The 27940-nt window shown below is 38.3% G+C and overlaps 1 protein-coding gene across 2 annotated transcripts; it reads right to left on the bottom strand.

The window, feature by feature from the left end:
* Window positions 1-3200: 3200 nt before the first annotated feature.
* Window positions 3201-27379, bottom strand: slc6a11b (solute carrier family 6 member 11b). 2 transcript variants are annotated; one of them, XM_006783266.2, is made up of 15 exons: window positions 27071-27379; window positions 26338-26565; window positions 25614-25748; window positions 25246-25386; window positions 24997-25078; window positions 22675-22807; window positions 18734-18868; window positions 12842-12945; window positions 11554-11678; window positions 10166-10278; window positions 9359-9496; window positions 7479-7581; window positions 6705-6805; window positions 6138-6308; window positions 3201-5542 (listed from the first exon to the last, which is right to left on the bottom strand). In XM_006783266.2, the coding sequence occupies exons 2-15, from the start codon at window positions 26546-26548 to the stop codon at window positions 5399-5401; spliced, it is 1836 nt and encodes a 611-aa protein (XP_006783329.1). In that variant the 5' UTR covers window positions 26549-26565; window positions 27071-27379; the 3' UTR covers window positions 3201-5398. The 2 variants fall into 2 exon arrangements, with proteins under 2 accessions (XP_006783329.1, XP_006783330.1); XM_006783267.3 differs by having other exon boundaries at window positions 26338-26562.
* Between the last annotated feature and the right edge of the window lie 561 nt (window positions 27380-27940).

Below are 27940 nucleotides of genomic sequence, written 5' to 3'. Positions count from 1 at the left end.
TATTTACCGTGTCACATTTTTTCATTACGCAGTAGATTACTCTCTTTCGTGAATCCTCCCATCTCTATTTCCCTACGTGATCCATCTCTCCATCTCTCGCTTTTTGACTTTTTCAGCATGCTCATCCCTCTGCTGGTTACCCACTTTCCATCTAGCACACTCAGGCTCGCTTGCTTTGTGTATGTGAAACCCCAAGAAGTCATGATTCTAACTCTCAGGTGCATGCAGAAAATGTCTCACATGCATACACACATTTAAAATACAGATGTGTTGTTGAGCTACAAAGTATTTTATCTGCTTTTTTGGGAGAGAGAAGGTGCAAGAATGAAATATGCCTGTTATTACATGATGCCATATAAGGCATGGTGAGGATAAAGCGCAACATTGGCTATAATGGCAAAGAGATGCACACATGCATGTATTTCTGAGAAGAGAATATATTGCGCATGTTTAGAAGCACGCACACAAAGTCAATCATAACATGTAGTCGGCTGCAGAAGCATTAGCACAAAAACACACATTTTCACTTTCATTTTCATGGGGCACAACCTTCTTCAGTCATGGTATTTTGGAATTTGCTGCCCCCTGCTGAAAGTAAAGGAAGGACTCCAGCCTCATGTCACAACAGGATGGACTCAAGAGTGAACAAAAACAGATTAAATTTAGTATAAAATGTAAGGCGACTGCATGACCTGTGGGTGACCTAAGGTTGCAAAAAGAAAAGGGGGTGTTTTATAAACTGTCATATGTCTTAGGCTATTATTTAATGATGTTTTCTAGGAAAAAAAAATCTCTTCCTTCCAGGTGGCTGAGCTATCAACCACTGCACGTGGGCTTTAATTACTGACTTATGGTATCTGGTTTTGGGCTCTTTTTGGCCTTTTGCCTGCCCTATTATTACTTTTTATCCATTATTTGCCTGTCCGTATGCTTCTGCCTCTCTCCATTTTTCCCTGCCTTTGTCATCATCCACATCACAGTCATTTGGATGCTTCTGCGTCTTGCCTCGAGGTGCTTATCAGCAGAGAAAGATATTTACATCAAAGCCACGAACAAAATGCAGAGAAACACTGAAAACATTCATTCAGAATGTTGTCAGACTTGGTGCAAATGGCACTGTATGATAGACTTATGTGACATTCAGTAGTTTCAATACTGCAAATAAGCATGACATATTTTAGTAAATGTACATAAAAGGATCATTGTTTCCCAACAGACAATGATCAGGTCTTATAAATAATATGACTACTAGGAGAGCAATGAATGAAAGGATAATTGGTTACTTGTGTGTGTGTTTACACAAAATGCTCTTGCCCACTTATTTTCCCATTCTGCTCACTATCAAAAGATCTGGATAAAAATGTAGGTTGCTGTGATCTTTGTGCACGGCTGACTTTTGGCCTCCGTGTGTTGTGTTTCTATCTCGGCTTTGTCCCGAAGCACTGCCCCAGAAAACTGTGTGAGTCAACTAATCTGCTATTCCTTCACCACGAGAATGAAGAACGCTGCTTTACTCTCCTTTCTCCTACTGACTCTACCATGCACTGGCTTATGCTTCCTCATTTCTCATCGTCCTATTTCTATAAATATTTCTATAAATATGTATCTCAGTTTTGTTTATTCGGATGCATTTGCTTGTCGCTCATGTCCTTTACCTTTGCATGTTTTCTTTTATAATGTACTCACAGCCACATTGCTCTTAATGATTACTGTTACAGACTAAGTAGCTATGGCCATCAGTGTATGGCTCTTTATACACAATTATATGTTAAATCTGTGGCTATTATTTTTTATAATAACAGTGAATGAGCTTGTGGATGTTATTGTCCATTGTCAAAGGCAGACACATAGACACGCCTGGCAAACTTAGTAAAGTTACAGCTGTGAATTTTAAAGAAAACATATTGATTTACTAACTATTCTGAACTATTGCAAATGCAATAGTAACATATAACTTATAAAAAAAGACAAAATGTCCATCCTGTACATGGTATGGCTCATATTTATGTCTACTGTTATATAGATCTTTAAAAATTATCTTCCTATAAACACATATATACACTTTAAATACACTTAAACAGCTTAATGACTTCTAAATGAATACTAAATATTATTTTGCACGGTGTTAAAAATCTAACTTTACAGGGTAAACCAGCCATAATCCCACAGTTTCTAAAAGCAAATAAAGTAGAAAAGAAAAGGCACTTTTTTATTTAAAGTAAATATTTTCCTAAATCACAGTAGATGTTATGAATCTAGATCCCTTAAATAGTTTATAGGCTTCATTTTCATCAAGATTGAACCAGCCATCTAGGAAATTCAGGAACAAACATTTAGACATACATGTGCTACAGTCATTATGACCTTGCAGTCATTGACCTGACCATGCACTGCTCTCAGTACTATGGTATTCGAGTCTATTGTGAGACCGTCTGTCTAACAGCTAAAGTTTAGCCCCAGTTGTGTCATGCAGCCGGAGAATAATCCCAGCATCTGCAATTGCATTATACAATGAATAACAGAATTGCAAAGCCGTTACACATTCAGATGCAAATGAAAAAGCAGCACACGCTCATTTACACAGTAAATATTAAAAAGTACTATATTAAACACGCTAAACATATAAGCTTTATGCAAGGTATAGTGATGAGGTACTTTTTGTTAACAAGAAGCAGTCATGCTGTGGAGTAGCATGATGGTGCAAGTATTGAATTCACAATTGTTTTCCACAAATGTGTGTGTTTTGATAGCACACTGGAATTATGGCTGGTGTGATCTCATCAGTAGTCGGTCTCTGCTGGGTTCATCCGCAGTACTCATCTTTCCTCTCTTCAAACACTGGTCAGAAAACGATTCATTTTGAGCCACGTTCTGAGTTTTTTCTTGTTAAAAGGGAAGGAATTAACGATTATATGATTAGATCTCAGTAAGACGAAGCTATACTGGGGATTTTATGAAACGACACATAGAAGTAATCACAGTACCAAGTGGAGCAAAGCTACTGGAGAGTGAGGGGCATGCAGTGATCCTGTCACTTTTTTGGATTTAGGAAAATGTCATCTTATCAGATCCTATCATTTCATTTATAAACTATTCATCACAGACAGAGGCAGTGAAATCCATTTGAATGACTTTAAGAAAATGTCAGAAGGAAGTTCTTTGTTTAGTGAGATGATATTACATAAAGACCAAACTCTGTGTTTCACTTTCCGTCATAATATTTATTCTTAAAAATGAGTAAGCAGACAGTTTGTGTGTCCTGTGAATACCAAAATGTTTGTAGAACAGTACAGAACAGTAAAACATCTTTCATTATATTTCTCTAACAAGACCTTTTGAACATTTCAAAAGTCAAAACAAAGGACACAGTCTTTAATATTACATCAATTCTTTCATCTCAGGAAATAGACCACAATTTTTTTAGAAATAGATGTAAAAATATACAATTAAAGTGATCAGTGTTAAACAGCAGGCTATCTTTTCTGATGCACATAACTATTAATTTGCACAATATCAGTGAGGAGGTGGACATTTTAGAACGCAACCACACCGGAGGGACCAATCACATCTTTAAAAGGACTTCACAGCTTAGACAGGAGGAGCTTCAGTCGCTACACACTTCCCCAATTTCCCTCGTAACATACTCTGTCTCACACTTCCTCAGCTCATCAAATTCTTATTTCTTCCCCTGCTTTCTTTGCCTCCTCCTGAAACAACTATAAGAGAATTTTTCATTCCCTCAGATGCTCTCCTCTGATTGCATTTTCATCAGGAAACAAGGACACAGGAAAGAAAAAAAGGGAAGTGAAAGAGTTGGACAAAGTAAGGAAGGGTAGAAAGATTACTTGTAGTCATTTGAGTGCTGACAGGATGAGCTTGTACTGGACAGAAATTGGTCTGAATAATGAGACCAGCTCATTGACCCCGAACGCATTTGCATCGACGACAGGGGTCAGATTGTGCTTTCACACCTGCAGTGGCTCAGACAGCGAAATTAAAAAGCTGTATATTTCTTAATGAGGTTTGTGTCAGAAGAAGTGTTTCCAAAAAATACAGCGATAGGAAGAGCATTGCCAAAGCATGAAAGTGTGATGACATAAAAAGCATCACAGTTTCAAGAACGTCATGCGATGAAGAGCTAAAGAAGTTAAAAAAAAATGGGAAAGAAGTGGACAAGCAGAAAAAGAGTCAGAAGAGGTGAAAGCAACAAAACACAAGAAAACTGACAAGAGGGAAGAATAAAAAGAATCAGAATAGAAGACAGATGCGGTTTGAAATGCTCATCTGATGGGCCTCTACAGGCAGAGCGGGAAATAAAAATGCAGGGTTGGAAGCACATCTATCTGTCACTCTGTGTTAGGCTCAGTATAATTACTGTGAAATGACAGATATCCGTGACTTATAGGAGGGCGGCTAGAGGAGAGAGAGAGAGGTGTGTTTTTAGACTCAGCCTGCGAGTCACATAAACACACATCTATTTGTGGCCTGGTGCAGATCTGTAGCTCACGCTAGAAAATGAAACTGTAACCAATGGTGATTTTAATGTTTAAACCCAGGCATATTTTATATTGGCTTATTGTTTTTGAATCTAATCAGGGATATTTAGTTTTATCACAGAAATCTGCAAAACCCCAAATGACTTGATATGTGCTAACATGATAATCAATAACCTAATAATTCCTTCACATTATTCCAATAATAGTCTTTTTTTGCAACAACAATAAATTCAAGTAAATAAGAACAGCTCGACGATCAGAAATGGTGTGCAGGCCTCAAAGTCACAGCTGTCACCGATAACATGTGAGATTTCTGTGGCAAAACTCTTGATGTGTAGTTTTACAAGGAAGGGTAACTGATGCCCCCCTACAGCCTCAGTACATAGAAATCACTGGAATATTCTTTCTTAACAAGCAAAACTACTTAATATGGTCCCCAAACTGCTACATCTTAAAAAGTCACATTTGGGTACCTAGTACCTAATAGGGTGCCACAGCACTTTGCCAATAAATGTACAGTGAAAGCCTTGTACAACACAACACACTGGTATCTAAAGGCACAGACACTAGCGTGATCATTATTGACAAGGTACCAGGACAGGTTGTATCCATATAATGTCATTAAACTGATTTTAAAATATTATTGGTTAAGAAAAAAGCTGCTTTCATCACAATGTTAATTAAGAACATCAAACGTGTTATTTAAAGTTTGTGCAAAACAGACTACATAATGACACGATAGCTTTTCCTTTTTTCTTACATTTTTTTTTTACAAAACAAAAATAACACTCTGAGTCATTTGTTTCATTTCCTGTTTTGAGTAGTGGCTGATAATGCTGTTTTTGTTTCATGGACATTTTATATAGACAACAGGCAGCTTGGTTGGTCAGTCAAGCGGTCAGTTAAAAATGCGTTTCCTTCTCTGAGATGGTGGATATTTTCCCATCGGCCTTAAGTTTTGCATCGTTGGCAGCGTAAGGACTCGTGGCAGCAAGTTTCCCTCTCATTTTCAGGTCTGGGCTGGGGGTGGTTAGCTTCTTTATTCTCTGCACAGAGCCAAAGACACAAAGAGGAAAGATAAGAGAATATATTTCAATCTCTGGAAGGTGACACAGTAACACAGCATCAGCACCACTTGGCCCTAAATGCAATACTGAATACTGTATGTTTAAAACTGTGCATGTACTGCATTTAAAATTTTATATATTCAAATGAGTGTAATATTTGTAAGCTATTTGTAAGAGATTTGGGGAGATGATCCTTCAGTTTGGTGAGGTTTCACTATTATAATAGGAAACAACCTAACTGTCTTATGTTTGTCTCTCTTTATTTTGCCTCCATGAGACCTCAAGTAAAGAATCAGGACTTGTTGAAGAAGCATAAACTTTCGAACAGGATCATCATACATGCTCTAACCTGTGTATAGCTTTCTTATCTTTGATACGCATATTTGTATGATTTCTATAATAATTATATATAGAAATCAGTATCATTATCATTATTATTATTATTATCAGTAAGTATTATATATACTGTATCTTATGACTTTCATATCTCTCTGCTGCAAGATTAGCTCTATATGAGGCTGGTAAATTTGATTTCAGTATTTCCATTTGCATGTGTACCATATGCATGTTTTACCTCAGAGAAGGTGCCAGGAGTCTTCCAAATCATCCAGATAATACCCAGAGGGATGCAGACCATTGAGGACATGGCCATGAACCAGCCAATACCATAGCCCCAGTCAGGGTAGACGTAAACATTGTTGTACTTCAGTGGTTTGTATTTAATCAAGAAAAACAAGAAAATTCCCTGTGGCAAAAACAAAATTCAGTTTGCAAATGTTTCAATTTAGAATATGACATAAAGAAACGGTTTTAATAAATAAATTAAAGTTGCAGTACTGAAATCTTTGTGGATTGCTGTGCAAATGTATTATTCAAAGTTATGAGTTTAAGAATATGAAAAACTTCAATATTGTGATCAACATTTCCGGGTGACACAGCACGGCAGCTACACAATACGAACTCATTATTTGCACACGTGATAAAAATATATGATGATCCATGTTGATTCAGTATAAAACTCCAGATCCATCCATATGCATCTTCAGAATTTTGTTTTTAATTTTTTTTTAATTTATAATTTTTTTAACATGATATGTTGTTTGTGCTACTACAGCTCTTGAAATTATGCCATTGCACTCACAGCACAGATGCCCGGGGTCAGGATCATCCAGCACCATTTGATGAAGAAGACGGGTTTGTACCCAATCATGTCTTCAATATTAAGGTAGAATCTGTCACTACCTGGAAAACAAAGTATGATTCAGTGACAGTTTCTGTGTGTTTCATAAAAATAATGATGTGGTTAATCTTTAAAGACAGTTTATGACTCTCTTAACAAGGTGGACGAAATCTAGTCTGAAACTTTCTATCAAGAAAGCCGAGATCAATTTGTTTTGCTTCATATCTGATTTATTGTGCTTATAATAGATCTGTCTTTGTAAGCTGTTGTCAATTTGTCAGTTTAAATTAGACTTACAGTAACATAATTGTATTGACATCTAAACGCAGGGGGGGAAACATGTATATTGCTTATGTATATTTTATCAAATATACATGTATGCATAATATTTGAGTCAAGTAGACAGAAAACAACCTTATGTTTTATTTAAAAAAAGCACAGAAAGCCACTGCTTTAGGGTTACTTTTATTATTATGCATCAGTAAAACGATTGGTGCAAAATTAAGAGAATGCTGCATGTGTTTGAGACCAATCTCCAGCAGAGGGCAGAGAAGAAATATTATTGCAGAGTGTTAAAAACATGATGGTTTTTGCAGTGCTGCAATCTGTGGCAGTTGCCCAGCTGACAAAAGACAAATGACTGTAATCTCAAGCGACAAGAGGGGGAAGTGAAGTGAAAAACTGAAAACACTGCTTTGATATTTTAAGGTGTATAGGTCAAAACTCTTATCTTACCATACACCCAGCCGATGCATATGGACTCAAATATGGCTACGAACAGCAGACACATCCCGCTGGCAGCATACGCATCAAACAGCTGGAAGACGTACATCCCTCCCTGACAAGACAAGACAAGTGTCAGTTTCCTGTCAAAGTCCCTACATGTCAGACTCAGTTGAACAAAATCAAGTATAAAGTTAATGATGAGTGCATGATTATGGTTAATGGCAAGACCTCAGTAGCAAACAAAATAAACTTGCAAACAAAAAGGATTTGTCCCAAAATTAAATAATTCTACACAACAATAAATATTTTATATTTTAATCTTGCCCTAAAAAATACTCCAGTTTGTAGTAGGAATATTTGGGGAATATTTTAAAAGAGCCACTGACGGACACCAGCTATAATGCTTTTTTCAAATCTAATTTGAGTCTGACTGAAGGATGCATTTACAGTATATTTGGTGCATTCTAGTGTAGTGTGTCAGGGATGACTGCATGGAGCCTCCCCTTCATGCTCTGATGGCCAAACTTGCACTGAGTCAATTGTTTGTGAATTTGTGCTAAAAAGCTTTAAAGATGACCACTGGGCTTCATTGGTCACCACAGTTGTGTTCAGGTTAATTTCAGTTTCCAAAATGTGTTTGTTGGTTTCAATTTAGCCGTAACTGCTTAAACATGTTTAATTGCTGTTAAGATCATATTCGTTTCATTGTTTTGTTCTTTTTGTTTTAGGTTGGGTTTTTTTTTTTTTTACATTACAATGTATTGGAGTATTTGTCAGGGGTAAGATATAATAAGAGCAGAAAAGGTAATACACCACCCACCATTATGTAACACGAAAAATAAAACACTAAAACTAAAGAATTAATATTTCCTGCCTGGTTTTATGTTATTTCTTTTAGTAAACAAAATCTTTTATATTATATTTGCCACTGATACGTTAAGTTTTTGGCCAATAAAAATAAGGACATAAATTTGATAGTTATGTTTTTGAACAATGACACATTTTTTGTAATTATACCTCTGTAGACTAGCACAGTGGATGTAAATTAAATGATTTAGATGTGATTGGGGTCTAGACTTTCACCTTGAACATTTTATATATATCAACAATTCTTCACTACATCCATTAATCTTTTTCTTTTCATCCTGCCTTACAGCTCTTCTTAGTTTGTATTTCTCTCACATCTTCACATTTCATCTCGAAAGGTAGTCTTGCATTTTACCTTCCCCTGCACTCAAGACAAGTTATCAGCTCTTCCACTAAAAGCGTCATAAATAAAATCTCACATGAATCTTACAGAAGGTTACATCACAGCTTTTCTGTGCTAGTAAAGCTAAGCTAAGAATTGTCTCAAAATATCTTAGTATTGCACCACACTCCCAGAAGAGCATTTAAACTGTGTTTAATCCTACTCTGAGACATTTTATTCAACATACTGTTTTGTCAGCTTTTTAATAAAGCTTCTTGAGTCCCATTATAGGTGGAAGTTGATTAAAAAGTGATAAAACGTATCACTTAGTGGTAATAGGAAGGAATAGGCAGTAAAAACAGAGGTCAATCAACGGAAAGCTCAAAGACAAAAGACTGAGAGAGAAAGTGCTATACTTCCATATTTTATCAAGTTTCATCCCCTGTGCCATCTCCATTATGGAACACTAAAGAATGGTACTGTACATTCATAGTGGAGATGGATGGAGTTCAGTGCAGACAGAAATGTGAAATGCTTTTAGTGGCTGAAAGAGGTTTTTGAAACAGATCTTCAAGTCTAAAAAGTACAGAAGGGCTGCAATTTAAGAACCTATCACAGGACACAACCTTCATTTTTCCATACCTTCATAGTAGACATTTAACATATGGGACATTTAACTGACAAGCTATAGCTATCTTACCTCCATACACATGATGAGTCCTATGAAAAACGAAACTATAGACATGCCTAGGATCAGTAGTTCTCTGCGATAGCCTCTCCGGAAGGTCTCTGGGTACATGTCCACCACAGCTGTCACCAAGCTCTCCACACATACAAACTTAGATACAAAAAATAAAACTGAAATTTACAGGATAGACACTTTGATGAAAAAAAGACCATAAGGTCATTATATCATCATTATATTATACATCAACATAAACTGTAAAATCTTTGAGCAGGATGTGCCTCTCAGTATATGCATTTGTGGTGGTAAACCAGAAATGTTTATACCTGGAAGTAACACTGGAACCAAAAAGTTGCACAGAGGGGGGAAATATTGCCAGATCTCGTTTTTGCTCAAAATTAAGATTTGCCAACGTTTCATTGACATATTGTGCATTGACAATTTTACCTTCGTTTATTCAACTTTAGAAATACATGTTTTCTGCCAGAAACCTTCTGTGACCCAAATGTAACCAAAAACTTTAAAACAAAAAATTTAAACAACAATATAAAACTGAAATCAATAGAGCATGTAATCCATGTCATGCATATATGATTTCTTCACAAATATTAAAAATTTGTAGAGGCACATAGATCTCTAATTGTATGTGGCAAGGATACAAATTGTGACTGTTGAATTGAACACGTTCCCTCATTTTCTCGATTTGCACTATGTCTAATGAGTACAAGCAGCTTGTACTCATTAGATACAGTGTTACATGACCACAGGATTCTCACAGGATTAGCAGGGTTGTTCACCCTCTTACTATACAGCAGTACTCACCTGACTGTCCAGGCCAAGGAAGATTAGCATCATAAAGAACAGACAAGCCCAGAGTGGAGACAGAGGCATCATAGTAACAGCTTTGGGATATGCAATGAATGCAAGACCAGGACCTGAATGAAAATATAAGAATACAGATTCTCAATTACAGGACTGCTGGCAGTTTATCTGATAGAAGTACAAAATTATAACAGCAAAACAAAGACTGCTTGGTCTACAAAGAATAAATTAAACTTCACTTTTTAGGATTCTGCAAAATTATATTGTTCCCAAAAATCCTCAAAAATGAGACCTAATCGTAGCATGCATTATGTGAACTGGGCTGATTCTTGTTGTTATTGTTGTTACAAATCAGACACTGCTTTGATTTTAGTCTTGCATCAAGAGCAGCCATTGTAGAAAGGTGATCTGCTTGTAGCGGTTATTTAAAGCTTTGGACTTTTTCTTATCCTCAGCCAGTATTTTTTGTCATTGGGAAAATATTATAGAGGTCACAGAGATCACTCAGCAAACCGCATATAAGTTTGGAACTGGCCAAGTCTTGTTTGGGTTCAAGGAAGTGACTTAAACTCAGCCGTCAGAAGCCTTCTGCAGAGAACATTTCAGGACGCCAGACAGTCTAGTCAAAATTAAAGTGAATTTAGGACAAGCATCCGACTTTCCTTAAGTGGCCTCAAGAGGTCTCCTGCAGATGGCACTTCACAAGTTCATAGAGACTTCCTTTCCAATCAGATGAGGAGAACCCAACAGTGCCAAACGTTGCCAAAGTTTAAAGACAACAGAACTGAGAATCGAAATGCTTTAGCAAATGAAATTTTTGAATATGCATAAATAAATGAAATTTAAAATCTGTTTCATATTTTCTCCCAATGGATTATTTGAAGCGCTTTGTGTAAAATGTCACATTATCTATTTTAAATTCAATCTACAACACAAAGTTTGCAGGTGACTAATCTTGGGATTATCTGATCCACTGTGAGGCTAACTGCTTGAACAGAAGAGCTGGCATGCTATTGCTTTATTTAGCACCCACATTTGGTGACTGTCCCAGAGAAATACATTATCTGAAGCATTAAGCTCTGTCCTTACTGTGCTCTAACAAACATTTTAAATTTCTCGCTCTGTCTCTTTCACTAAATCTTTCATACTGACTTGAATAAATCATAATGCGGTGGTCTAAGAGCCTAGGTAAAGAGTGTGTGGTTATATAACTGCGAGTGTTTATTCATTTTAGCACAATATGATGGATGAGAGCACAAATGCTCAGGTTTTGTTTTTGTTTTTTTAATCTCCAGTAGCTGCTTTAGATCGAGCACATGATTTCATTACGGTTTTGAAAGTTGGTACTTTTCAGAAACATGTCATTATATTGTGTGTTGTTCTCTCACCAGATTCTGCAACAGCTTCGATGGGAACATTTTGTTCGTAGGCCATAAATCCCAGCACAGAGAAGATGGCAAAACCTGCCACAAAGCTGGTGCCGCTGTTCAGACAACACAGCATGATGCAATCCCTGAGTACCAAGACAGAAAGAGTTTTAGAGATCACACTTATGACACTAGAAGCAGCACAGACAGAACAGAAACATGTTGCGTAATAAAGACATACTAAAATGATACATTATTTACTAATGCATAAATTCTTAACATTCGCCGTTTACCCATGGGGCTTTCTTCTTATATATTAACCATTTTGGAAAATCAAGATGGAGGTACATTTCAGTGCTGTTTGTGTGTGTTTTTTCTGTCAGCATCTCCAATATGAAATCAAGAGACTTGCTAGAAAAGTGTAGAATAGCTAAAGACTGCATGAAACTCCCAATATTTGGGATGACCACCTTTACTCTTCAACACAGATACCTCTGTTAGTCAAGCCTTCTTGTAATTTCTTTAAGTAGTCTTCAGGAAACAGTTCTTCAGGCTTCTTGAAGGACATTTGGTGTTGGCTGCCTTTAGTAATGTTGAGGTCTGGGCTCAGCGGAGCCCAATAAATGACTGGTGATGTAATTCTATCTATGTATGCTTTTCCTGTGTTGTATTTTCTAGATGGTATTGCATAATTTATTAAAATCTGAGCTAGTTTGCTGCATTCATGCCATCAGTTCTGTGTCAGGTCTCTGCTGGATTATCTCCTATTTCTGACGGGCATGACTGAAAAAGCAGCCAATGTCAAAAGAAAACAACTACCAGACCCTCAGAAAGACTGCAAAATGATGGCTCAAAACCATTTAAAAAATGACAAAAAAGTCTGGCTCCATGGAAGCAAAATATAAAGAAATGAGAGGTGGGATTTATCTGCCACACTGACCTGTTGGCTTCAGCTGTACTAGGAAATATCTCAAAGGAAATTAAGCACTCTGGCATTTCTGAGTGTCTTTGAACAGAGTTTGGTCATGTAATAGAGCTGCCACTGATTTTCAGACCAGTTTGTACGGAGCACAGTTAAGACAAAGTGATGTAACTTAACACGTGTGCAGTTGGAAGTTTGAAGATGGCTGTGTCTGGAAAGTAAACAGTAGCAAAAGCCAAAGGGATATTGTCCACTTTATCCCTGTGTCTCACATCCTTCTTAATTTGCAATGTGTTTATAATCCTACTGCATGATAGTGGCTAATTGTTTTCTACTGTTAGTTTTATTTATAGACAGACATCCATCAACTGGAATTTACATTCTTACCTGTAGCAGTTATTGTTGTAGGCATTATAACTTCCCAGCGCAGTAAGACAACCCAAACAGATGGCATAGGAGAAGAAGATTTGTGTTCCTGCATCCACCCATACCTAAGTACCAAAATATACAGTATGTGTAGAAACAGACAAGATCAAAGAACAAAACAATAAAGTGTTTCTAAGGTGTTGACAAAAATTATCCAAGTCAATAAACTCTGCTTTTCTAAGGACGCTCATTTGCCACTAAATATCCACAAACCAAACATCATCATCATCATCATCCTTTGTGATCCTTTCCATTCTTTGTGATTTGTAAAAATAAATTAAAAAAAACAAATTAAATTGAATTGTGTATGCTTTCCCATTTAAATGAGATTACCATGATATACCTAGGGGTCATTTATCTTCTCTAATGAAACTTTGCATCTCTTTTGTTGCCCTTCATCCACCTTTTTTTAATCCTTTGTAATGAAATTATGGCTCAGCTCAAATGGAGTCTTTCCCTTCAGACAGACAGGGAAGCAGCATGAATTATGAATTAAAATCCTAAAAGTAGCTCTAAACTTTTTTTCAGAGGCTCATTATTTAAATTAAGTTCACTACTTTATACAGTTTGGAGGGATTTGAGGTAGGGAGGGTAATAGAAGCTTAAATTAAGCAATGAGTATTTTTTAATCTCTCTAATTGAAACAGATCTTGACAGAATTAAAAACTTAAAAAAGACAAAGTGGCTAAAAAAAAAACCCCACCAGACCACTCATTTGGCATTAGAGCCAGATAACTACCAGTAAGTACCAGTTGTATGGTGGTGAGGTGGTTAGTCAGTCATTTTGGTTCAAGTAGGCAACATGTCAGCAACTATCTAACACAAAACAATCGGGACAATTTTGCAGACGTCCCAAAAGACTGAACTCAATTAACCTTTGTGATCTGCTTAGATTTCCTCCAGCACCTGAAGCAATAACTAGTCTAAAAAATCTCATAGAGGACAATGGATTCAGTAGCTTGTGCATGTTGTGGATTTTAATGAAATGCCTAGATGATTAATTTCCTAATAATGTGCTGTGGCACAATGCTGTGCAATGGGGCAATCATGTGTCTTTTTGTCTGTATCTGTACATGTTGTGTGAGAAATTGGCTAATGACACATGGACAAAAGGGTCCTTGGAAGAAACATAACTTAATACCTCAAACAATTATTGGATCTGAACCAGAGGATGCAAGGCCATTTGTTCAGCTGTGGTATGTCCTAGTGAAGAGGTCAGACTCTTAAAAAGCACAAGCTGTCATGCTACATCTGGATGCAACAAATAGGCTGTCAAGAGTACTTTGAGTACTTTGGGACTTGTCTGAAGACACAGAGTTCATATATATATTCTGTATATATATATATATATGAATGCAAATGAACTTTGAAACTTTGGCTTGCCCTTTAATGTGCCTCAGGCAAACGTTCTTATTTATCAAATATCAGCATGATAGGATGAAAATAGTGTGAAAACATCATTGACAGTTTAGGGGTTTTTTTTGTTTTTTTGTGCACAAGCTGAAATGATCACTTAGTTCAAAGTTGACAGCTACTCTTACTTGATTCTGGATGAACCCACTCTTAATTAAACCTCCATGTTGTCCAACGCTGTTGTTTTTATAAGCACTAATACAAAGGCTCATTTATGTTACCTGGCAAGCTTAGTAGAAACTGAGAGCTTGATCATTTACCATCATCACCTCAGAAAGTCTAGAAAATCTGCATACAGTACCCAAAGTATGTTTCTTGCAAAGTAGCCAGTATTTCTCTTAACTATAGTTTTAGTTTCCCAAACTTACTGTAATGATAAAGGTAAAACAACAATCTTTTTCTGTCACCGACGTTTTTTGTCATTTAGGTAGGAGGGAGTTTTGGTCTTTAATCAAGTAAAAATCTGAGTAAATTCCAATGTGGAGAGCTTACTCTATTATTGACTTTGTATTCTGTGACAAAAGAAAGTTTCCGTACTCTCAGTTATTTTAATAAGTTTAAGTCTTTCCATATTTGGGCTGAAAGGCAACTTTCTTGGGGCAATTTTAATGCAAAACAATAAAGTTTGACAATGTTAGTATATATCTGATGGGAAATTCATCCAAAATAGTATTTGGTCGTTGACTAAAGGGGATATTTACATATGTACAATTCATCAGTGAGAAAGCTTTAATATGTGCATTATGAAACTAGTTTGTAGTGGAACACAGGACCCCAGAAACCCAAGGATAGCATGGGGTGCTAGCGAATTCAAACTTAATGCAGCATGGCTCTTTGAAAACTCTCTCACATCACCATTCAGCCACTAATCTCATTTCCCCACTGAGAAACAATTAACAAACGCAAGGTCTTCGCTCCCTCCTGGGAGTAACCACGGTAACTTCTGTGACCTAACAAACACAGGACTGTTCCTGTGGAAGAACAGGCCTTTCTCTCCTAATGTTCATTAATGTTCCCTTTAGTTCAACCTCGGCTGATGGCCGCACAGTGCAGGGAAACCTTGAAAGCCCAGGCTCAGAGAGAATCACTTGTTGATGTTGTGCCTAATTTGGCCGGCTCGTGTTTGGTTATGTTGAGACTGTGGCTCCAGGAAACTTGTCTACTGTGTGAAAGCTGGATGACATTGGCTGTTAGATAGTGCTCTTGTAATGTAAATGTACCACTCTTGGTGTGCTTTACATCTCCCTCTGCTTATGAATGATCTATAGATTTGAACTGAGGCATTAAGACATGAAATTGTGTCCCTCTACATCTGAGCCAGGCATTATTAAATGGAATTTAAGAGAGTATTATCACAATCTATCACAACTGCATAAAGAATACAGACCTTTAACAATTAGTTATTAGTAGTTATTAGTTATCACTTATTTCAGTCCTTTATTTTACCAACATGCATATTGCTGCTGTTGTGCAATAACCTTTTTACCTTTAAATATAAACTAATTTGAACTATTAAATTATTAAAAAATGTTTCTCCAAAGCTGATATATAGTAAAAAAAAAAAAAAAAAAAATTAAAACAAAACAAAATCCTGTGGACTTTGAAGTGCAAACAAAGTACACCCTGATAACTTCCACAGGAATTAAGAGTATGTGTAGCAGCCAGATGCTCCTAGTCAATTCCATTTGATTAACTGATCATCAGGAAGTGTAACCACCATTATAAAAGCAAAAATGTGGTCAGTCCTATTAACACAAAGCCACAATTTCCCCAGGAGTGGACACCCTGAGATCAAACCGTGCTCAGAGAAACTGTAAAATCTAAATCTGAGACTCTGGAGGACTTAGTGTGGTAATTGTGTAAGGTTATGACTGTGCAATTACAAAAAATAGGTATTAAAATAGGTATGACTTATTTGGAAGGTTCGCCAGGAGAAAGCGTTTTCTCTTTAAAAAGATCATGGCAACACAGCTTAGGTCATCAGTCATTAGGTCGACTATGAATTCATGTATTCCTCTCTATACCAAAGTATTCTACAGTCAAATATAAGGTCAACTGTTCAACAGCAACAGGAAAATGATCCTAAGCATTCCAGCAAAATCTACCTTAGAGCAGCTTTGAAAGTAAAGAATCAAGGTAGCTCAGCCAAAGCCCAGACTTCAGCTTGACTGCAATGCTGTGGTTGGACCTTAAGCGAGAACCTGTACAAATGGCCACAAACCGAATTGAAGCAACACTTTTGCAAGCTACTGAATCATTGGGTGTAGTTTGTTTTTCACAAGACTGCTTAGACTTTTGTGAAAACTTTCATTTTCACAACTATATGCCTGACTAGTGAATAGCAGTCTTAGTGTATTCTTTACCTGTTTCTAACAACCATTCATCTCTTGGATAGCTCAGGATCCAAGAATGTGCAATGTGAAAATTATCTGTCATATTTTGGCTAAAGGTTTTTTACTTTTACGTCATCATTTTGTTTTTGCTACTGAAGGTCATCATTGAGTCTGGTTTAGTGATTGTTCACTTGCTAGACCTAGTAGATCCTGCCATAAATCTCTACTTGCAACCTCACCCTAAATACTGTGAGAGGAGCTAGGAAAAAACAGGGCAACAGATGTACTGCCCCAAAAGTGCAAAAAGGAGGGGTGATGCACAGTGCAGAGTGGAGGGTGATTGGGGGAGACAATCATTAAAAGAAAGGAAAGAAGAGAAATGTGGAAGGCACAACAAAGTTCAGGGGTGTAAAAAGAGAGGGCAACACCCAGCCACACACACTTCACAAAGCTGGTTGAACAGAACAGAGCCCTCATTGTTCCCGAGGAAGCCAGTTTAACATTGGTGTCAGAAGTAATGTCCTCTGGCAAAAACCAAAAGCTTTCTTTATTACTCTTCTTGCGCTCCCTGTGCTGTTGTATGTGTCTTTATTTATCTGTCCTCATCCCCTTAATCTGTCACAATTTATCTGTTTCACTGTTTCCTTTCTCTTATTTTAATCAGTTTACAAATGTAACTATCTTACTGTACCTTACTGTACAGCAGTTGGAGAGTATATCAAATAAATAAAAGAATCAAATCAGATAGTTTGCTTTTAGTACTATATAGTGAGCTTAATTGATCATGGGATACATCGGTACCCTCAAGAAAGTAATTATATGGAAAAACAACTTGTTAATTAATAAAAATAGGGGTTATACACTACATTACATCATCCAGTCCATCATTATGGCATTATACTGTATGTTCTTAACACCTTTTCTCGCCAACATGTTGTGTGAAACAGGCTGGTTTGTTGGTGTATAGTTACAGATTGAGGGAAACTTTAGTTTAATTACCAAGAAACAAATTTTCTTTGTTATCACATTCAAGACATCGCACCCGGTGTCGCTATAAAGAGTGTAAAAAAGGTGTTTTGTCAGGACAGGAGCCTGACAAGAAGGAAAACATCATATTGACACATTTTGTTTCCTGAAATGCTGTAATGTGTTTCCAAATTGGGAAGTTGGAATAGCTCTGTTTACCTATAAGCATGAAGACAGTATGTTTACATATCACAATCACACTGAAGCCGTGTTCTTTCTATCTATCTATCTATCTATCTATCTATCTATCTATCTATCTATCTATCTATCTATCTATCTATCTAAGAAACTCTATCTCAATTTATGTTGTCATGACCACCATCCAGTGACATTTTCTAGCCCTCTTTGCCAAGCGACTTGAACCATCTGCCTTTTCCAGACAAGGTCAAGGAGTCTCCATTTATGTGTGCTTGTTTGTGTGTTTGTGTCAGTATCTCTGTGAATTCACTGTATGTTAAAGCAACTCCCTCTATTAGCACCAAATACTGATCTTTTGACCATAGCCAAGTCTCATAGCCTTCAGTTAACCCATCACCAGAGGAAGTGTCCGTTCAAATTATGCCACTGTCACTAAACCACTAGATTTTAATGCATATTTTTGCAATATTTAATCTAAACAGTTTTTGCTGCAGTTGTTTTGTGCAGAGTAAACAGAGTTTTTGAGGTAATATTGAGAACAACTAGTAATAGGTGTAAAACAAACTGCAAACACTCCTTATGTTTGCAGTAAAAACACTTCATATCCTTAGTCTGCATAGCCCTTTTTGCCGTCATTAATTTAGTGTCCTCAGGCTGTTATAACTAACCTGACTAAAACGACTCAGTGCAATCAGACTGATTCCACTGATCTGAATGTCATACTGCCTTGCCAAGGACACAAGTATAGAATAAACTTGGGACAGTGATAAAATGATGTCACTCTGTCACTGGATTGGATCCAGAAAAGCAAGCAAAGATTACAAAAGAACCAGTATAAAACTTAAGCAGTAACACCTCTAGATGGCACAGTTGTTAAAAACAACAACAGCTTCTGCTTTCTATGTTTAGATTTTTGCAAAGTTGCTAGTGAAAGACCGCCTACCTGAGGGTCAGAGAGTCGTGAAATGTCTGGGTAGAGGTAGAACTTGATACCATCGAATGCTCCGGGCAGCGTCACTCCCCTGATCAGCAGGATCAACAGCATGAAATAAGGAAAGGTAGCTGTCACATACACAACCTGTGGGTAAAAACATAGGCATATGCAAGCATATGAGTACAGTGTTACTGTCCAAACATAATAAATTTGATTATTACATAACATGAAATGATATCTACAAATGACAGTTAAAACAAAAAGTCTGCAAATGACATTCTGAATAATGCTGGCCTGTGACAAACATGGCTACTACTCAACGACTCATTGTTTTAGAAGTGCATCAGAAACTGAGATTGGGACACAGTATTCTGTGCAACAATAACACATCACTGCTCAGACCTAAAGGTGAGAGGACATGACAGCAATCTAAACAACAATACCTAGACAGGAAAAATTGTGGCAAAGTAAGTGAGGAAAATAATCTTTGGGATAAAAGAGCAATTTATTTTTTCTTGGTGCACACAAACATAAAGCAACAATGTGCTGCAATGTGAGTGCTACAACCAATTTTTAGCACTCACAAATTTGACTTTAAAAAGCCGTAAAATCTCATATCATAAGGCTCAATGAACATATATGGAGTGAAGCCACAGAGCTGGTTCAGACACTGCGTCATACACACGAACACGTCCCACTTTCCTCAAGTTATATGCCAAACACCCTCTCTAGATTTGGCACTGTATTTAACCTGCAAATTTCCCATCTCTCCCTCTAAAAGGATTCATGGTTGTATATCAAGGTGAAGACAACAGAATATAGGACAGTGTGTCCTAAACACAAAGGACTTGTGTGGAAAATATTAGGCCGCTGTTTAATTACATAATAGCGCACTCAGTGTGAGGTCAATGAGAATCTGTGGCCACAAGTACACGTTTAACAGGACAACCAGTGAGCCATCATGCTGCTATGTTTCTATAATATAGTATTTTGTATAAAATGCACGTTTTGTTTTCTTTCTTTCCAACACCACTTCATATTTAAAGAAGAAAGGGATGGGCGAAATCTGACCGTGCAATGCAAACTCTGTTTGCCAGCAACCAAGCTGCTCTCAGTGTCAGAAGACTCCAACCAATAGAAACATCTGGAAGTAATTTCTTTTTAAAAAAACTAACGTTAGCCTACTGCAACCAACTTGTTTCAGTTGTGGTAGCTACCTGGGTTATGTGCCACTTCAGTATCTTCAATCTACTATTGCTGTGTGATTTATTACTATTACTAAAGGCTACTCGCCACCAAGCTAACATTGTTAGCTGGTGTTAGCTGAGGTTAGTTCATAGACTGCAGACTGTTAGACTTGATGCATAGCATTAACAACCTGCTAGCGGCAAATAATCATGTGCAATTCTGAAAGCAGTCTATGTAACCTCAGCTAACAATATTAGCTCAGTGGCGAGTAGTCTTCAGTAATCGTAATAAATCACACAGCAATAGTACATTCATGTAGTTGGGAAAAGCATGGCAATATATTAAGTAATTCAAAGTATTCAGAATACGTTACTCACAGTGAGTAACTTAGCAGAATACATTACAAACTACATTTTGGGGCATGTATTCTGTAATCTGTAGTGGAATACATTTTAAAAGTAACATTCCCAACACTGTAAGTAGTATGCACGTCAGCACCTGAAGAGTGCTAACTTTCAGGTCAGTTCTTTTTATTATATAAAATAATTATCTAATGCAGTAAATCAATATTATTGAATTATGCAGGGCAAGACAAGTTCATCGTAACTGTGACAAAGTGTCTACACATTTGAAACAACCTGTCATACAAATTTGCCATTTAGATAGTGATTAATTGGGCAACCTTTACAAAACAAAACAAAAAAATCATTGTGACACATAAATTGAAGGTTTTTGGGAACGTTAAAACTTCTAAGGTGTTTTTTGGGGGAGGAGGGGTTCTACAAGAAACTGCAGTTTCATTTAGTGCAAGAATACATTCATCTGGTAGCATCTTGCATACAGTAGCTAGCTAGCTTCTGCTAATGCTCAAACCTACACTCTTATATTATTGAACTATTCGGGTTTTGCAGAACTGTGCTAGACATCTCAAGACTCTTAGAAACTCACTGAACAAAGACTTTGGCCTCTTGGAAGGCAGAGGCGGGCAACATACATCCCCTAGCTTTTTGGCACTCAGTCAAAGTCCAATTGAGGAGAGAACAGGACAGAAGAGAGGCAGGCCAGGAGAGTGAAAAGAAAAGAAGGCTCCTCTGGCCCCATCTCTTAAACAGGAGAAGCCCACAGGAGTGATGCTGGCAGTGTGGGAAAATGTGCTTCTCTTGGACGCACGCGCAGAAGTGCATGAGTACGTGCACCAACGGACACACACTCGCAACTTTATTCACAGCCCATAAGTGGGTGCGCACATACTACAGAGGCAAAATGTACTGGCCTAAAAACCAACTTGTGTGTGTGTGTGTGTGTGTGGTTCTGGTACAGCAAACTTCTTAATCAAACTTCAAAGAACGTCATTTCATTTCTGTGTGGCCGAATGCAACTGTGACTCAGTCACTGTGAAACTGAAACCAGAATCAAAGCTTAAATACATGAAATCCTAACCAAGTGTCTGTTCGAACAGCAGCAGCATCCATGAAGCTTAATGAGGCTGACCACTTTAAGCTCTGCTAATCCTAGCGTGGCCCACAAGGAAAGTGTGGGAAAATGTGCCTCCTTCCCAGCGGATCACTCCTTTAATTTGTAAAATAAAACGATTACACATCCTGAACCTTCTCTCCCTCTTTCTCTCCATCTCTCTGGAGATGAAAAGGACAATATTCAATCTCTCCATGAACTTTTGATGCTCCGCATGCTCTTTCCCGCTCACCACGGGTAAACATTTAAGCCACCACAAATTTACTGGTCAAACTTGTCCCTGCCTTGCCGTAAATCTAACAGGAGGGCTTAAATGTGAGAATGGCCGGCAAACAGGGCCAACAAAAGCAAACAGCTTAGCAGAGTCGGAACTGAATGGTCTGTGGAAAAGAAAGCGCCCCTCTCTTGCGACGAGTGAGCTGTGGTTAATTTTGCATAGCAGAAGGGAGAGAGAGGCAGCGGAGGCGGAGGCTGAGGATATACTCTGCATGCTCCTCATGAATGCTCTCCTTTCCTCCAGTGAATGCAGGAATCAATCTTGGACGGGCTGCTAAAGCCCAGCCATGAAGAAGCATTCTCCCCTCTTACTTCACAACCAAACAAAAGACACTTCATGGAGATATAGGCATCGTCCCCCTAGTTGTTTTTTCCCCAGTCATGTAGAATGTGAACCCATTAATTTTTCCTCACACACCTCTCCTCTTTTCTCTTGACTCTCTTTTTCCCTCTCTATTTCTCACTTTATCTCTCTACTCATTCTGGCTCACTGAATCTATGAGAAGGTTTTCAAGGGCTGCTGAGCACCCATAGCCAAGTCCTTACTGTCCTCCCCATGGCTGCCAGAGAAAACTCAAGGCAAGTGTGATTGGAGGAAAGGTAGAAGTAGGTGGTGTAGACACCTCTTTGTCTCGCATTTAATGGAGGGAATTCATTTGGCTTCCTGTGGGAGAGCTTTCTCTTAGGACCAGAAGGGAAAGTGTTTTATCTTGTGGCTGCTTCAGTGGGGCTGTTCAACCCTGGAGAACCCATGGGGTTTCCCTTGTAAACCAATGGGGTCGGATCTGACCCCATGGGTTCTCCAGGGTTAAAATTAAAACTGCCCCAACTTACAAACACTAGAGGTAGTATAAAAGCAGAGTAGCATCCAAACACATTACTACACACAGTATTACTATAAAGCCTTCATGTTTACAGTTTCAAATAGTGAGACACACTATCAAATACAGACATTCACACACCAACACATTAAGGCACACATAGAAAACTAAACATGTATCACTTGTTCTCACCTTGCCAGTTGACTTGGGTCCCTTCCAGATGCAGAAGTAGCAGATGAACCAGGCCAGAGCCAGACACATGGCCAGCTCCCAGCGCATCCCTCCCATGTGCTCGATACCATCTGATATCTTGAGTACTCTGCGTCTGATTTGACCAAGAAAACACACAGTTACAGACTTGGAATTTGACTGAGCTCAAATTCTTGGGTGATACGAGCAGGAGTCTAAAAACTTTGCAGGGAAGACGGAGCAGCATCGGAGAAAAAAACAACGCCTCTGCAACCTCCCTGAGACCGATTCTGCCTTTAAAACTAAGCGAGCAAAAATAGCAGTGATTGCTGCTGTTGCTATGCCAAATTTCAGCTAATGCATCTCCAAACTCAACTACATGTAGCAAGCCTACACTTTACCTTCACTGTCATGGTCAGTTTCAGATTGCTTGGGTAAATTTCGAATAGTTGCAACAATGCAGTGGATTTTTCTCTACTTAATCTACATTTCTGCTAAGAAAATAAAAATAAAATAAATATTTACAGTGGACTCTTGAAAATGTTAGGACAACATGGGAAATACTGCTTTACAAACTGCTGTCCTCTCTTTTTGAATATCACAGGCCTTGTATGTACAGATGCCCCTCTGATGGATCTGCTGGAAAACTTACATAACAAACCAGTATAAAAGCTGTGAGTATTGGGGGAAATACATCATACATCAGCAAAGTGGGTGGCACTGTGTTGGCCTAACACTGTATGTACCAGCAACCCTGAAGAAGAAGTTTTCATGAAGAAATTTTAAAGCAAGGCTAGAATTATATTGACTTAAATGTCAGTATAATTCTAGCCTTGCTGCTAGTCTGCCCTCAACTGCCTGAACATTGTGGGTACTCAGTTTGACACCACAGGTACACTACAGCTACTGTAACTGGAAAATTCTATACAAGCATCACCATTTTCTCATAGATCAGTGTTAGCAGTACATATTGCATGGCCCTTATAATGGTTATGCTAAAACCTATTGCGATATGCTAAACGATGTGGGTGCAAGATGCAGAGCATGTTATCAGCAGTAATGACATCAGTGGTGGGGAATCAACAGTGTGTTTCCTGTTTGTTAAAACACAGCCAGGCAACAGCATTGATAAAGGATGAGAAGCGGGAGCCGAAACCACAGAACTACATGGTGCTGCCAAATCTTTGCCACCGAGTTCAACCCTGGGGCTCTGACCAGCCATTGATCATGGTGACATGTTCTTGGTGGCCGGCCACAGGCTAGGTCCAACACAGCCCCACTGTCCCTCCCTGGTCACCCGAAAGGGCATGATGTGGACACCAATGTGTGTAAATAAAGTTGTGTGGGGTCTCAGATTTGTTGAAATTGTTTAAATTGGTCAAGGGTGATTCATACTGACGTGCTTTTGTTAGTGTGACACTCAGTATTTTTGAAGGCTAGTAGTTTTGAAAGGTTCGGTACGGTTCAAACCAAAGCAAGCACTCCAGGTATCCTTAAATAATACTGTACCGCTATGCATTTTTTTCTATTCAAAATTATTAGGAAGTACTAAAAACGTGTCAGTTTAGGAGTCCTTTCAAACTCTTCTTCTGTAATCTCAGCTTTGCATTTTAAACTATATGGACCAATAACAGCATTTTTTTATCAGAACATTTTTTTACATTTTTTTATTCTGTACATACAGTACAAAGCAGTCCATCTTGGCATACGCTGAACAAAGCCTGGTCAGATTCTATTTTTGCCAACAACATGGTGGTTGGCTATTTGGCCATGTCTTATTCCTGGGTTCGGTTTATGTTCCTGGCTCAGATCCGACATTTTCTATGACAGTTAAGCTGGTCGTCTCTCTCAATTTGAACCTAACCACAATCTAAATCTAACAGTTTTGATCAAAATATGCTGTTTTTAAAATATTCTTAAGTAGGTTGCCCGTTTGATTTGACCCAGCAGTGTAAACACAGCTACTGGCAGTGAGACAGGAAGTGTGGTCAGCATTACACACTGACAAGGCCTGATCTGTTGCCACACACATGGCTCTAGCTGGGAGACAGCTGGCCAACCAGGGCCTGCTGACACACAAATATGAAAAGGGCTGACTAATTTTTGGGCGTAAGGTTAGTGGGGGCAGCAAAAGAGTCTGGAGCTGTCAGCGGCTCGGCATTTGAAGCATATGGCAACATTAAGAATGGAGGGAAAGAGCGTTGCATTGAAGATTGCCTGAACTGACAAAGGATGGTGTTAGAAGGCAAATGGTGATTCAGTTAAAAGAATGAGGTTTTGCACTTACAAGCAGATTCGAAAATATAGAAATAGAAGTGTACTCACTCCCAGAACTCAATGACTGGAGAAGATGCATTAGGGTTTGTGATGTTGGTGGCATTTTCTCCATAATAGTCAACACAGTATTCTGTAAATACACAATAGGTTATCATGTTGAAACCACCATGCAGGTGTATGTGTAGAGTTGGCTTTGCACATCAAACCTAGAAGGTAATTTCTGTTTTCTTTCCTCCGCACAGGTTCGCAGGCGTATTTGTTTTTCTAAGAATTGGCTCCACTGTTATTTCCTCCTACCTGTATTCCAGTAGTGCCCACAGCCAGCCCACGGCAGCTCAGTGGTGAAGCAGTTGAAGAGGTAGAAAATGGCCCAGGCGAGGATCACTACGTAGTATATGTTTAGATGAGCTTCAATCACCTGTGTTGCATAGCCAATGCCTGAAAAGGAAACGTGAGGCTGATAAAAGAAGGAAATTGGGGAAAAAAATGCAGATAATAGCAAGATTTATAAATGACTGCAACCTTCACTGCTCCAGTGGTTATAAGGCACTCATAAAACAGGCAACATTTATCAGCCAAACTAATGTGTCTTCCATCGGCTTTCTCATCAGTTGTTAAAGTCAAGCGCATACTAGAAGAAACATATCAAGAGTGTGTTTTCTCACCCTCAAACAGTGGGCAGACTTTCCTCCAGCAGGTGATGCCTCCCTCACTGGTAAACTGACCCAAAGCGGTCTCCAAGAAAAACACGGGGATACCACAGCAGATGAAGAAGATGACATATGGAACAAAGAATGCACCTTGTAGACAAATAAAAACACACACAGTACATCAATATATGCAATCTATACAAGAAAGTAACACGTCTGGAAGAAAAACAGATCAAAATTCCTGCATCAAATGCATCTATGAAAAAAAAGAGTAAAGGGCAAAACAACCAAATTCACATGAAAGCACTCATTACCGTGTCACACTCACACTGCAGGATGACATTTTTAGATCATGAGGCAAAGCCATACTGTGCAGTCTAATGGTGCCTAATGAGGTAACCTGCCTGTTATTGACAATATTCTGCATAATAGATGATATAATAAATTACTCAAACTACTTGCCTGTTTAATTTTCATAAAGTGAAAGTTCTAACTTTTCCTATAATGCAACAAAATAAATAGAATTCAAAAAATAACTTGTAGGTCTTTTATGCAGGAATTGGCTATGTAACTTTAAAAAAAATTAAAACATAGTCTCAATCTTTTTTTCTTTTAGTCTGCCTTCATGCAAGGCAGTTGCTTTTATTTCTATTTTTCAATATATAAAATTTTATATTATATTTTTAAAGAGCAACTTTATTTCCTTCCCACTACCCCTAAATAAAGGAAACGTTCTTGCCTCCTCCATTCTTGTAGCAGAGGTAAGGAAACCTCCAGACGTTGCCCAACCCAATGATTTCTCCAGCCACAGACAGGACGAATTCAATCTTGTTGTTCCACTGGCCCCTCTCATTGTATCCCCCACTGTCTAGGCTGGAGCTTGACCCTTCCGGGTCTCTGCCATCCTCTGGTTTTCCGTTTATAACAGGCCCGCTCTTCTCAGCTGTCATGACGCTCCAGCAGCCTGCTGAGACAGAAAAAAACACAAGCAGAAAGAAATGAAAAAACAAAACAAAACAAAAACGACAAGAAAAGAAAGGTGACAACATAACCGGGACTTTAAACGAATTCAGCTCTCTTTTTTCCTCCATCTGAATGAGTGTCCAGTTTGTGCAAAACCACGCCCATCTCCCAGCGCAGACTTAAATAATACGCGAAGGTTCAAACCAAGTGAAAGCTGTCCAGTTAATGATTGCGGCTCAAAGGCACTTTGACCACCTGCAAATCTAGAATAAACCAATAAATAAACATAAAAAAAATGCTGAGTGTTAAAGCTATCGTCCTCTTCAGCAAAGAAAAACTAACGCATATAAACGTCACCATGACTCAAAATGAAGTTACTGGATAGTTAGCAGCACAGTAAGTTAAAAAAAAAAAAAAAGTCGAGCAAGAAGACAACAAACGTGGTAGTTAAAACATTCTGGCTCAAGTATGAAACTTTCTGAAAATAAAGTCAGAGTGGCTCTACTTACCAGTCTCCTATGGAACAATGTCTAACCTCCTTTTTGGCTCCCGCGATGATGCGCACTAACAATTGCCTTTACAGAGCGCGGGATGGTTAAGCCTGATCAGGGGGGTGAAAAGAGGCGAGAGGGGGCAAAAGAGGAAAAAGAAAAACAAATCTGGGTCCGCGTTGAGTGATGTGATTTTGTTAAGTCTCGCGTCTATATAAAGGAAGATCGCAGACGTGGCAGAGCAACGGCTGATCTTGCACCAGGCGATGGGTAACCTGCGACTGCGCTCCCACTCTCCGAGCGGTCTACTCTCAAGCGCCTCTACTTGGATAAAAGCCATTTGGTAACCAGTCTAGCTCTCACATCAGCGTTACCACGGCACAGGGAGCAGGGTGGCCATAAGGGGAGACTGGACAAGCACGAGAAAAAAGTTGGGGAGATGCAAGTTTAGGGATGCGGTTTATAGTTGAAAAATAACCGCACTTCCAATACTGTTTGTCGTGTGACTACTTTAACAAACAGAGAACACACGCATGTAAATCCATAAATGGGATCAGGGACGATCTGGGGCACGAACTGTGTGGATAATTGGTGGTCTACCTTCATGAATAAGTGAAAAAAAAGCTTCCCTCAAAGATTAACAAGTGTTCGCGTTCTGCCAAATATCAGCAGATTTTTAATATTCTGGGTTGTGAGCCACTGCACGACAGAAAGTTTCTATTTAAACTTGGTTTTAAGGGAATGGTTAATAACAGTTAGTTAATAATACCCTATAATAATTAAGCAATAAAACAAACATACATTGCCAATCACTTTCAGAGAGCATCTACACACCTTTAAATAATTAAAATATAGTTAAAGTTGTTTTTTGTTTTTTTTAATTAAAGA

The sequence above is a fragment of the Neolamprologus brichardi genome, chromosome 5 (genome assembly GCF_056152115.1).
Source record: "Neolamprologus brichardi isolate AB-2024 chromosome 5, ASM5615211v1, whole genome shotgun sequence".
NCBI lineage: Eukaryota > Metazoa > Chordata > Actinopteri > Cichliformes > Cichlidae > Neolamprologus > Neolamprologus brichardi.
The sequence above is the reverse complement of the archived record's forward strand: the minus strand, read 5'-3'. Positions and strand labels throughout refer to the sequence as shown.

What these genes read in the sequence shown, in the direction of transcription:
- slc6a11b (XM_006783266.2), bottom strand. Translation starts at nt 26,548, where the DNA reads ATGACAGCTGAGAAGAGCGGGCCTGTTATAAACGGAAAACCAGAGGAT. An exon ending in GACCCAAGTCAACTGGCAAG is followed by an intron (nt 18,869 to 22,674) that starts GTGAGAACAAGT and finishes TTTTACCCACAG; the next exon opens with GTTGTGTATGTGACAGCTAC. An exon ending in CGAAGCTGTTGCAGAATCTG is followed by an intron (nt 10,279 to 11,553) that starts GTGAGAGAACAA and finishes ATTTTCATTCAG; the next exon opens with GTCCTGGTCTTGCATTCATT.